The sequence below is a fragment of the Dendropsophus ebraccatus genome, chromosome 4, assembly GCF_027789765.1.
Source record: "Dendropsophus ebraccatus isolate aDenEbr1 chromosome 4, aDenEbr1.pat, whole genome shotgun sequence".
NCBI classification, from domain to species: Eukaryota; Metazoa; Chordata; class Amphibia; order Anura; family Hylidae; genus Dendropsophus; species Dendropsophus ebraccatus.
Genome location: NC_091457.1, coordinates 58699331 through 58712474, shown reverse-complemented (window position 1 = coordinate 58712474; position 13144 = coordinate 58699331). Strand labels below are relative to the sequence as shown.

The 13144-nt window shown below is 43.5% G+C and overlaps 1 protein-coding gene across 2 annotated transcripts in view; it reads left to right on the top strand.

Moving 5' to 3' along the window:
• The window catches only part of CHD9 (chromodomain helicase DNA binding protein 9), a 138940-nt gene that overhangs the window by 75887 nt on the left and 49909 nt on the right, over positions 1-13144 (top strand). For both annotated transcript variants that reach the window (XM_069965928.1, XM_069965927.1), the window contains exon 3: positions 9951-10291. In XM_069965928.1, the coding sequence (XP_069822029.1) occupies positions 9951-10291 (341 nt within the window). The remainder of the gene's footprint in view (positions 1-9950; positions 10292-13144) is intronic.

Below are 13144 nucleotides of genomic sequence, written 5' to 3'. Positions count from 1 at the left end.
GGTGGATATTACTGCACAGCATACAGGAGAATACAGCACTGATCAGATACAGGGTGGATAATACGGCACAGCATACAGGAGAATACAGCACTGATCAGATACAGGGTGGATATTACCGCACAGCATACAGTAGAGTAAAGCACTGATCAGATACAGGGTGGATATTACTGCTCAGCATACAGGAGAATACAGCACTGATCAGATACAGGGTGAATATTACCGCACAGCATACAGTAGAGTAAAGCACTGATCAGATACAGGGTGAATATTACTGCTCAGCATACAGGAGAATACAGCACTGATCAGATACAGGGTGGATATTACCGCACAGCATACAGTAGAGTAAAGCACTGATCAGATACAGGGTGGATATTACTGCACAGCATACAGGAGAATACAGCACTGATCAGATACAGGGTGGATATTACCGCACAGCATACAGGAGAATACAGCACTGATCAGATACAGGGTGGATATTACTGCACAGCATACAGGAGAATACAGCACTGATCAGATACAGGGTGGATAATACGGCACAGCATACAGGAGAATACAGCACTGATCAGATACAGGGTGGATATTACCGCACAGCATACAGTAGAGTAAAGCACTGATCAGATACAGGGTGGGTATTACTGCTCAGCATACAGGAGAATACAGCACTGATCAGATACAGGGTGGATATTACCGCACAGCATACAGTAGAGTAAAGCACTGATCAGATACAGGGTGAATATTACTGCTCAGCATACAGGAGAATACAGCACTGATCAGATACAGGGTGGATATTACCGCACAGCATACAGTAGAGTAAAGCACTGATCAGATACAGGGTGGATATTACTGCACAGCATACAGGAGAATACAGCACTGATCAGATACAGGGTGGATATTACCGCACAGCATACAGGAGAATACAGCACTGATCAGATACAGGGTGAATATTACTGCTCAGCATACAGGAGAGTACAGCACTGATCAGATGTAGTCCCAGGATGGGTATTACTGCTCAGCATACAGGAGAATACAGCACTGATCAGATACAGGGTGAATATTAGTGCTCAGCATACAGGAGAATACAGCACTGATCAGATACAGGGTGGATATTACCGCACAGCATACAGTAGAGTAAAGCACTGATCAGATACAGGGTGAATATTACTGCTCAGCATACAGGAGAATACAGCACTGATCAGATACAGAGTGGATATTACCGCCCAGCATACAGTAGAGTAAAGCACTGATCAGATACAGGGTGGATATTACTGCACAGCATACAGGAGAATACAGCACTGATCAGATACAGGGTGGATATTACTGCACAGCATACAGGAGAATACAGCACTGATCAGATACAGGGTGGATAATACGGCACAGCATACAGGAGAATACAGCACTGATCAGATACAGGGTGGATATTACCGCACAGCATACAGTAGAGTAAAGCACTGATCAGATACAGGGTGGATATTACTGCTCAGCATACAGGAGAATACAGCACTGATCAGATACAGGGTGGATATTACCGCACAGCATACAGTAGAGTAAAGCACTGATCAGATACAGGGTGGATATTACTGCTCAGCATACAGGAGAATACAGCACTGATCAGATATAGGGTGGATATTACCGCACAGCATACAGGAGAATACACTGATCAGATATAGGGTGGATATTACCGCACAGCATACAGGAGAATACAGCACTGATCAGATACAGGGTGGATATTACCGCACAGCATACAGGAGAATACAGCACTGATCAGATACAGGGTAAATATTACTGCTCAGCATACAGGAGAATACAGCACTGATCAGATGTAGTCCCAGGATGGGTATTACTGCTCAGCATGCAGGAGTATACAACACTGATCAGATACAGGGGGGATATTACTGCACAGCATACAGGAGAATACAGCAGTGATCAGATACAGGGTGGATATTACCGCACAGCATACAGGAGAATACAGCAGTGATCAGATACAGGGTGGATATTACCGCACAGCATACAGGAGAATACAGCACTGATCAGATACAGGGTGGATATTACTGCACAGCATACAGGAGAATACAGCACTGATCAGATACAGGGTGGATATTACCGCACAGCATACAGGAGAATACAGCATTGATCAGATACAGGGTGGATATTACTGCACAGCATACAGGAGAGTACAGCAGTGATCAGATACAGGGTGGATATTACCGCACAGCATACAGGAGAATACAGCACTGATCAAATTCAGGGTGGATATTACAGTACAACATACAGGAAAATACAGCACTGATCAGATACGGGATGGATATTACTGATCAGATACAGTCCCAGGATGGATATTACTGCATAGCATACAGTAGAATACAGCACTGATCAAATACAGGGTGGATATTACTGATACACTGATCAGATACAGTCACAGGATCAATATTACTGCAGTGCACACAGGAAAATACAGCACCAATCAGATACAGAATAAGAACATACAGCACACAGACCCTGCTCTGTAAAGCAGTGGCAGCGTTTGATCAGAACAGGAACTGTAGTGCTTAGATAGCCCTGCAGTTCCCAACACAAATGTTGGTAGCAACAGAGGGTTCTTGTCACCCTTTACTGCTGCCACTCAACGGAAGTAATTATGTAATTAAAAAAATATATAATTTTTCTTTATGTATAATATTAAAAAATGTCCGCTGCTTCCTTTTATTCTGTAATGCATCATCCCTACAGGTAATGCCCATAATGCCAGTGATTTCCTGGTTGGGCATTACCTGCAGGAACTATGCTTCATGGGAAGAAGGAACCAGCAGGAGCTGGAAGCCAACACAACTACAACTGCAATGGACTGGGTCAGGTGTGTATAAAGTCTTGTTCTGAAAGCACACCCACTTCCCATCTATACCCACTTTTTATTTGCGTTTTTTGGAATTTGCATAACTTATATACCCTACAAAATAATGATATTGCATTATTTGCATCTACCTGCTATCACTCTACTTACTTACTCTACTAAGATCTGCTAATGATGAGTTGCTGTGTTGGCGAGTGTATGTGGATATTACATGTGCCAGTCTTAAAAAGGATTATTCAGACTTAGAAAACATGGGCATGTTCTTCCAGAAACAGCACCACCCGTGTCCGCAGTTTGGGTGTGGGGTTTTGCAGCTCAGTTTAATTGAAGTGGAACTGAATTGTTATACCACACACAACCTGAGGGCAAGTGTGCTGCTGTTTTTGCAAGAAAGTAGCAATGTTTTTTCCTAATCCTTTGTTGTCCCTAGAGTTATTAAAGGGGTTATATGAAGAAGAGAAAAGATTCTACTAGTTCCGTTCTTTGGAGCTCCACTTGCTTCTGACCATCTCTGCCGATACCCTAGAGAGCAGAAGAGGACCTTTTCTGCTCTATGGATAACCCATTTAATAGTTACATTGAGTCTTCCTGGGGAAAAAACTACCTTCTTGTGACTTTACTTTAGCAATCCAGATGTTAATATTTTAATTTGGAATTTTTAAATTCTATATGTTCCCCCCCCCCCCCCCCCCCCCAACATTGGTACCGTTTCATAGCTTGATTAAATTCATACCTAGTGCTGGGGAATATTTTTCTCCTGGTGCCGGTGTTTCTGTAAAAAAATAAGTTTTAAGGGGGTCATAGAGGCAGGGCCTAGAGCAGTGATGGCTAACCTTGACACTCCAGCTGTTGCAAACCTAGAGTAAGGATGGGTTGCAGCGATGCTGAGCTGAATCGTTCTGTATTGCTGTTTTGACTTATTGTTCCAACATGAACATGTGTGTCATGGGTTGCATGCCCTCTACTGTTTTTGCTGTGACCAGATCCTGTGGTAGACTGTTCCACAGATTCTTATATGTGTGTGTATGTGTTTAGATGCTCTGTTATTTACTTATTTACTCTGTTATTTATGTGGTTTTTGACCATCACTTAGTGTTGAATGTGACTCACAAGGGGCAAAAGGTAGGGGCCTCTGATGTACTGTGGTGACGTGCTATGTCCAAGGGTTTATCTGTTATAGTGGCTCTTCTGTAGATGAAGGGGCGGGGCATAATGTCTAGCCTATGGAAAGGGTGTCACTCACTAGTACTTTAATTCTTTGGCCTTTACTGGGCACCTATGAGGGTCTGGGGCAAGGTTCTGCTGTTCTATATGTGCATCAAAGTCAGATATGTTAGAAGTAAATAACAGTGCATCTAAACACACACATACACACACACACACACATATATATATATATATATATATATATACAAGAAATATATAATGTTTTTCCGCTTTCCGTTTTGTTGCTTCCTTAAATAGGGCTCTATAAATAGGACTGTGGCAGTGAAGGTGTTAACCGTGTGATCCTAGCAGAATAAAATTGTGTTGCTCTGCGCCCTCTGCCGGCTGCTGGCGTTGTGCTCTGCCCTGTGTATATATTTTTTTCTTTTTTTATCGGCATCTCTAATATTCATGCTGATGCATTTTGATGCTACAGAGCGATCATTTCCCCCTTGCTTTCCTGGCGTTTTTTGCCTTTTTATTGCTGGTTTTATCAGTAGCTTGTGCCTATACCCAGACACAGAGCGGAATCCCCCCCTCTCCCTCCTTTCTTCCATCCCCCCTTCCAGCTTCATCAGGAGGAAGAAAAAAAATATAATAACATTCAGGATACACAATGTATAGTTGCTGTGTAAGGTTGATGCTCCTGAATGGGAGAAGCCTGATTCTCTGTGGCTTTTAAAGGCTGTTTTGTGGTGAGGGGGGTCCACTTTTTGAAGGAGGGGGGTGCAGAGAGAAAAAAAATCCTTGGAGATTAAGAATGTCTTCAGCGAAGAGGCCAAGAGGAAGGGTAAGTGAGAGGCTGAATGAGAGTGAAAGAGGAGGGGGGCTGTATAACCTCCCTTGTAACTGGCCTTGCTCCATCGCCATCTTAAGCCAGTGGTGCCTGCCGTAGTTGTCTGACTCAGGCTGCAGGCCCTTTAACCGCAGTGTCTAAAACGGAGCAGCCCGCTCTTATTCTCCCTGCCACAAGACTCAGTGGTGCTCGCCGCCTTAGGGACCCAGGATGCTTGCGGATACCCCTATCGACTGCCCATGGGAGCTCAGTGCTAGGTGAGAAAGTGCAAAGAGGGATTCCTGAATCCTGTCCCCTCCCAGATCCATCATAATCTCTTCAATGGGATGGACAGGGATTTTTTTTTTCTCTTTTAGAAAAAAACAACAACAACAAAAAACAAACAAAGAAAACAAAAAACAAATCTGGCCTCCAGACATGAGGGTCTTTGGCTTGGGATTGGGGTTTCTGCCTTTGTGTGTCTCTGCTATATACGTGTGTGTGTGTGTGTTGCAAGTTTAAGAATGAGTCTTCTTCATTGCGGATGTGGCTTGTAATCTGTGTTTTGTACATTAAACTGCGTAGATTAGGCTTCTCCATCAGAGACAGATAGATGCCAGGGATTGTCGTGCTGCAATAGAAGAGAAGTGCTGGAATAAGCAGGAATGTGATGGCAGGGAGGGCACTATGTAACCTGTTTATCTGTGTGGGTGTGTATGCCTCCTATATAGAGACATACACAGCTTGCTAGAAATTCTTGCTTGTTGAGATATATATATTGTATGTAAATAAGAATTCCATGAAGAATTGCTCATGGAGCATCATTTCAGTCATCTCTATGGTTAATAATACAATAGCCACTTATGTCATGGTCTTTCACCTAAAGGGTGTTGTATATGCAGACCACCACTATATTATGGGAGCGCACCAGATGCTCTGAAGTACCATGTGTTGGCTCAGGGTTGAGGCTTCCTTATGCTCCCAAATAGTAAGGGATCACTGACATTGCATTAATATATCTCCTATATGTGAAGAAGACATTATGCACAATGACTGAGGGGAACAATTGTTTACATTTATATATGTATCAAGTAGAGACATTATTCTGTTGTTCTGGTCTGACAAAAACTTTCATAAACATGCACGTTCATAATTATGCACTTTAAAGGGTACTTTGCAGAAAAAAAATGTTTTTAGATCAACTGGTGTCAGAAAGTTATATAGATTTGTAATTTACTTTTATTTAAAAATATTCTAGTACTTCTCAGCTGCTGTATGTCCTGAAGGAAGTGGTGTATTCTTTCCAGTCTGACACAGTGCTCTCTGCTGACATCTCTGTACATGTCAAAAACTGTGTAGAGCAGTAACAAATCCCCGTTAAAAAAACTCTACTGCTCTGGTTCCTGTCAGGGGCAGAGGTGGTAGTAGAGAGCACTGTGTCAGGTTGGAAATAGTACACCACTTCCTGCAGGGCATACAGCAGCTGATAAATACTGGATGGCTTGATATTTTTAAATCCAAGTAAATGCAAATAAGAACAGACAGCACATCCAGATGAAGTCCATGATTTAATATCACACCAGGTGCGATATAACCTGGTGTGATATTATTCGGATTTTCGGATTTATGCGCATGAGGAAGGAGGAGTCTGTATCCTCCGAAACGTCCGCGAGGACCGGATGTGAGAGTCACATCAGCTGTGAGCATGTAACTTTTTGTATGCATCTATCTACATAAGAAAATAAGAAAGAATTCTGAAGCCATATCGACTCTGTGAGTATAGTGCTCCACATAGTTGGAGTATAGTGGGTTTCATTACCCGAAGATTGCGGCTACGTGGTGAGCGAATCACTTTCCTTCACATTTATTGTATATATTGCATTACAAATCTGTATAACTTCCTTACACCATTTGATATGAGAACATTTTTTTTCACCAGAGTACTCCTTCAATACAAGAATATGGGGCATCCTTACAATCCCTAAATGGTGGCCTCTAGGATCCCTATGCCCCATGTATAGCCAGTTGTGTTGCTTGTATTGGTAAATGTCTTTGTTGCTTCTTGTCACTGCTTAGCGGTACATTGCGTTTGGGCCATACATTTGGAGTTCACCCACTTTTGATGTTATATTAGTGGGAAAATATTATATTATATAACTTTGTAAAATAAGTTTGTGCAATTTACAGTGTGGAAAAAACATACAGTTGATTCACTACTTAGTATTCCTCTTTTCCCACTTTTTACCTGACAAATTTGTATAGGTGGAGCCCAAACTGCACAGCATGGAGGCAGTATGGAGCCATATGGCCTTGGGTGCTGCTCCACAGACTCCAGCATGTACAATATTTCTAAGGGAAAAAAATCAAAGATTTGTAATTTACTTCTATTTCAAGTCTTCCAGTGCTTCTCAACTGCTGTGTGTCCTGCAGGAAGTGGTATCCTTTCTGGAGAATCGGAGAGGTTTTCTATGAGGATTTGCCACTGCTATGGACAGAGGTGTCAGCACAGAGCACTGTGTCAGACTGGAAAGAATACAACGCTTCCTGCAGGACATACAGCAGATGATAAGTACTGGAAGATCTGAGATTCTTTTAATAGAAGTAAATTACAAAACTTTGGCACTTTCTGGCACCAGTTGATTTAAAAGAAATTTTCTTTTTGGTGAATTACCGCTCTAATGCAAAATCCATAAGAATAAACCTCTGTGTGCTTCGATATGGCATAGAACCAGTACAAAATGTGATTGTGAGTAACACCACTGGAGCAGTATGGTTGGTATCAGTTCACTGCTATTTTCACAGTTTTTTTCTTTTGAGAAGGAGATGTATACCAAACGCAGTATCCGATCTCTTCCGGGGCAGTCTTAGGCCCTCATATGCTTGAGGTTGTCGGGTCATCCCATTTTTCCCCCCATGTTTTAGTGCAGACTATATAAGTGCAGCTTCATGCAGCAGCCACCACCATGATAATCCTTATCCTTTATCATCACCATGAGGTGATGATTAGTACGGTACTTACGCTGTGCTGCAGGCTGAGGGAATCCCGGCCAGAGTGTATACACATGGTATACACTCCAGCCAGGATGTCTAGAAGCGCCGCGAGAAACTGACTTGTCAGTTTTCTGCGGCCGCTATTCACTGAATAGCGGCTGCAGAAAACCCTGTCAGTTCACACAATGGAGCGTGCGGCTTCGGATGCACGCTCTATTGTGTGCAGTGGGGAGTTCTGATGCGGGCCCACAGTGATGCGCCCGCATCAGAATTCAGCGGCGCTAAAGATCATCTGGCCAGTACTGCAGTTCCAGGCCGGCCGGGATGATCTTTTCTTAGACTGGCCGTTCCGTGGCCAGGTCACGGAACGGCCAGTCTCTTACCAAATGTGAACATGGCCTTAAAGTGAATCTCTCAGCTGTAGTTTATGTTCCAAACTGCTGACACTGTTAGATAGCTGTTTCATCAGAGAGACATATGGTGCCTTTCATATATCTGTCTGTGCTTCCATAGGAAATGCCTATATTCTCTGGTAAAAAGTGTCAAAGCTTTCCAGAGCTCCTGAAGTGTTGACTGCTGGAATAGCTTCTCGTTCGCCTTCCATCCCCATCTCTGCTTGTTTGACAGCAGGAGGCTAAGTGCCAAGCACGATCAGGGATGTGAGGCGATTGAGGAGGCATATTCGCTTTCAGCAGGTCAGGGGCTTACGAATGTGTATCTTTACAATGGAGCATAAAAGCATGTTTTAAATGCTATGGCAGCACAGACAGATATATGGAAGGCATCACCTGTCACCTTGGCCTAACAGCTGTAGATAGCTTTTTGGTCTGTTTTCTTTCTTTAGGCTTCTGTCTTATAGTTTTTGATTATGTCTTATAAAGAAGTCTGTTGGGAAAATACCAGAACATGTTATACATAGAGCATGCTGCCTTTTAAAAGAGAAAAATCCACAGACCTAAAAAATAGCCCAGAAGTGAAGGAACCACTGCAGACAAATAAGCATTGTTTGTAGGGTGAATCTTATAATTAAATACTTGTTTTCAGCAAACAACTCTCATTGCCTCATTGTACCACAGCCTCACACTTGTCCAGTTCTACTGTCATTGTCCCTCATAGAAGTGTTAGTAGTGCATCCTTATATACAGCAGGGAAATCACCATGTGTCCACCACTTGCACGTTTGCTTCTTCCCAGACATCTAGTAGTGCTTAGATTGCAGTTGGCATTTAATACATCCCTATATCATGGAGATGCATGCTGCTGAAGTAAACTTGCCAAGCCCTGGCCAATGTCAGTCCATCATTTATCGGTCTCGGAGGCTTTGGATGGATGTGTGCAGATAGGCTTGCAGTGCAACCTTACCATAAAATTATAAACTAATGGTTTTAATATAAGCTTTTTTTCCCTCTTTCTTCTAAGATAACTGGTGGGGAATGCTGTCGCTTTACTCCAGCTTACACAATGTGGCTGCTATATAAAATTCTGGATTAATGGTTTTAATAGTCTCCGTCACACCCTCCCTCTGCTCTGTACAGATAGCACTTTGGGTGGAGAAAATAGACCTCTCCAAAGCTAAAAAAAATATAGTATAAAAAACCATATGTATAAGATTCTGGGAAATAAGCATATACATGGACAGTTAGTTTTAAATGATATCTGTGCTGCCTCACTGCAATTTCCTATAGATCTGACTGTAATATAATTATATTATTATGTTATTTATATGGACCAGACCATTTTGGATATATTGCCTTTTATGTTTCTTTATGTCTATGTTAGGGACTCTAGGTGTTATCCAAGTGCTTTTGTAGTAAAAGCACAACTAATGGTCAGATAGTAGTAGAACCATGTACTGTATGGGGTAACATCAGGGTCGTCTTAAAACATGGGCGCTATCTTGCAGTCATCATTGGCAGTCTTTTCGTGTAGGACTTTTTATATACTCAATATATGGAAACTCACTGTATGATGCCATTGAACAGTCACCAAAATGCCCACTGCAAATCTTCCAGGTGTGTTGTATGCAACCTTCCCACCAGGTTTCTCTCATTGCATTGGCTGGTAATTAATTTTTCTAGGTAAATGCCCCATTAGCCATGTCATGTATTAATACCCATGCTTTCTTTTTCAGCCTCCCTCCTCCAAAAAGCTTGATGGTTCTAGGGCCTACCACAAGCTGCCGAATTCTAAGGTGAGGTCGACATCCGAAAAACGCCCCAAAAAGAAGGCGGATTCTGAGAGTAAGCAGGAGAAGGCTAATCGGATTATCTCTGAAGCCATTGCCAAAGCCAAGGAGAGGGGCGAGAGGAACATTCCTCGGGTCATGAGCCCTGAGAACTTCCCTAGCGTTTCCTCTTCAGAGGGTAAAGAGGAGAAACGGGGAAGAAAAGCAAAGTCCAAACCCAAGGAAAAGGAGAGTAAGAAAACCAAAGCTGGGCTGACCTCCAAAATTAAAGAGAAGAAGAAAATCGGGTAAGGTTATAGAGTGATTCTTTCGTATTAAGGTTATTTTCTTTATAGAAATTTATGTCATATCCGCAAAATATGGAAGCTGGACCTGTGTTAAGAAAAAGGTTAGCCTGTCCATCCACATAGAGAATGAGAGGAGACATGGTCACGCATGTGCACAGCTGTCTTCACTTCTATGGAGTACCATTTCCTTATATACTGGGTATATGCCATAAATGACTTGTCCAACCTTCTTCTCTGTGGAGAAGAAATGTGCTCATATCACGGGTATACACTAGAAACAACACCTGGGTCTCCACAGCAGAGTGAAGTAAACCTGGATTGGGCTGGTGTCAGATCACTGTAAGGGACACATGTGACACCTGTATTACAGCCACAAACCACCAAGTGCCCCATGATTCCATTATGATCTATGGTGATTTTAAATTATGGTGAAACCAGTCTAAGGCCATGTTCCCACTGCGTATGATATTGATTACTATGGAACTTACGCAGTGCTGCCTTCTAAGGTATACACTCTAGCCGAGATCCCTAGCAGTGCCTCAAGAAACTGACATGTCAGTTCACACAAAGGGGCGTGTGGCCCTTTTATTATAGACAGCATAGCACAATCCACAGGGGTAAATTTGCATCTGAATTCACGTGTGGCCATACTTTTAGGCTTACACAAACAGGTATAACACCATTCAGATTAGTATCGGCCGCTGCATCGTTGATCTCTATTGGACATTAGTGCACACAAAATTTGGGATTAAACCAATTTGATTCCCATCTTTTATTGTCTTGACTCGGTTATCCCAAATAATGTAATCTCCTTTTCCTGGTTTACATGCTGCAGATGTGGTGATGATGGCCCTTGTCAGAAATTGCCAGAATTTGTACACACTTTATGTAGTTGTGTTAAAGGGGTTATCCATGTCTTCACAATAGCCCATTATTATTAAATAGACCAACTCTGAATCTTCACACCCCTGCTCATTAGCTGCTTGAAGGGGCTGCAGCACTACTGTGACCTGCATCGCCACGTCATACTATTAAAGCAACTCTACACCCACAATCTGACCCCCCAAAACCACTTGTACCGTCAGATAGCTGCTTTTAATCCAAGATCTGTCCTGGGGTCCGTTCGGCAGGTGATGCAGTTATTGTCCTAAAAAACAACTTTTAAACTTGCAGCCCATGCCCTAGGATTGCGACACTCCCCGCCCTCTTCATCATTAGGAATGCCCCTAGAACAATTTTTGCTGTTCATCACCTGTGTGAACACTGCACATGAGCTGGTTTGTTAAGGCACCTGTGCAGTGTTCAGACAAGTGATGAATAGGAGAAATGCTACCCAGGGGCGTTCATAATGATGAGGAGGGTGGGGAGAAAGGACGGAGTGGCAGTGCAATCCTAGGACATGGGTACTATAGGCCACACCAATTTGACACAGGACTGCAAGTTTAAAAGTTGTTTTTTAGGACAATAACTGCATCACCTGCCGAACGGACTCCAGAACAGATCTTGGATTACAAGCAGCTATCCGAAGGTACAAACGGTTTGGGGGGGGGGGGGGGGACAGATTGTGGGTACAGAGTCACTTAATAAGCAGCAGTGCAAGATACTGCAGTGTTATCCAGTTCACTTGAATGGAATATTCTGTGGGCAATGATTAGGGCAAAGCCAGGGGCGTAGCTAATGTCTCCTGGGCCCTGGTGTGAGAGGCCAACTTGGCCCCCCCCCCCCCCCTCCTTTCACGACTAAGTGATGCTATTGGTGTGTGTGTGTGTGTGTGTATGTGTATATATATATATATATATATATATATATTTATATATATACACACCAAGACAGATATTACCAATAACACCAGCATATTGGAAGAGAAAGTATTATCACCGTACATATTACCGCCATACTGTTACCGACCAAATCCTGTATTCTGAGACCAATATTACCAGTAATACCAGTATATAGGAAGGAAACATTACTGCCACACCACAACCACTACCATCACCACCATATTGTTTCTGACCAAATCCAGTACACTAAATCACCTCATCCAGTCATATAGAGGTGGCCCCAGCTCTACACAGGTTCTATACACCATATACATTACAGTGCAGTTATATCAGGTGACTTACAGGAGACGTCTTTTCTGATCGGAGTTCTTTCCTTTTCATCTTCTCCATTTGCCCTGTGCCGTTATGAGAAATTCTCCGAGCCACGAATCCACAGAATCTGCCAGACAGACATATTAGGCTCCTCACACTGGCACCATCCTCATCTCTATACACACTGCACATCTGTATTGGCCCCTTTAAACCCTCATTTAGTGGGTAGCCCTGACTCTATGTGACCCCCTAATAATATATGCCCCCCTTTGTGTATTCCCTCTCCCCCTATGTTGCCCCCCCAAATAGATGGCCCCCCTCCCCCCATGTTGCCCTCCTTATAGATGGCCCCTCTCCCCCCTCCATATAGATGGCCCCCTCTCTCCTCACCCTCCCTTATGGATGGCCCCCTCTCCCCCCACCCTCCCTTATAGATGGTCCCCCCCCCCCCTTATAGATGGTCCCCTTCCCCCCCTCCCTTATAGATGGTCCCCTTGCCCCCCTCCCTTATAGATGGCCCCTCTTCCCCCCCCCCCCACCCTCATAGATGGCCCCCTCTCCCCCACCCTCCCTTATAGATGGTCCCCTTCCCCCCCCCCTTATAGATGGCCCCCTCTCCCCCCACCCTCCCTTATAGATGGTCCCCTTCCCCCCCCCCTTATAGATGGTCCCCTTCCCCCCCTCCCTTATAGATGGCCCCCTCTTCCCCCCCCACCCTAATAGATGGTCCCCCTTTCCCCACCACCCTCATAGATGGTCC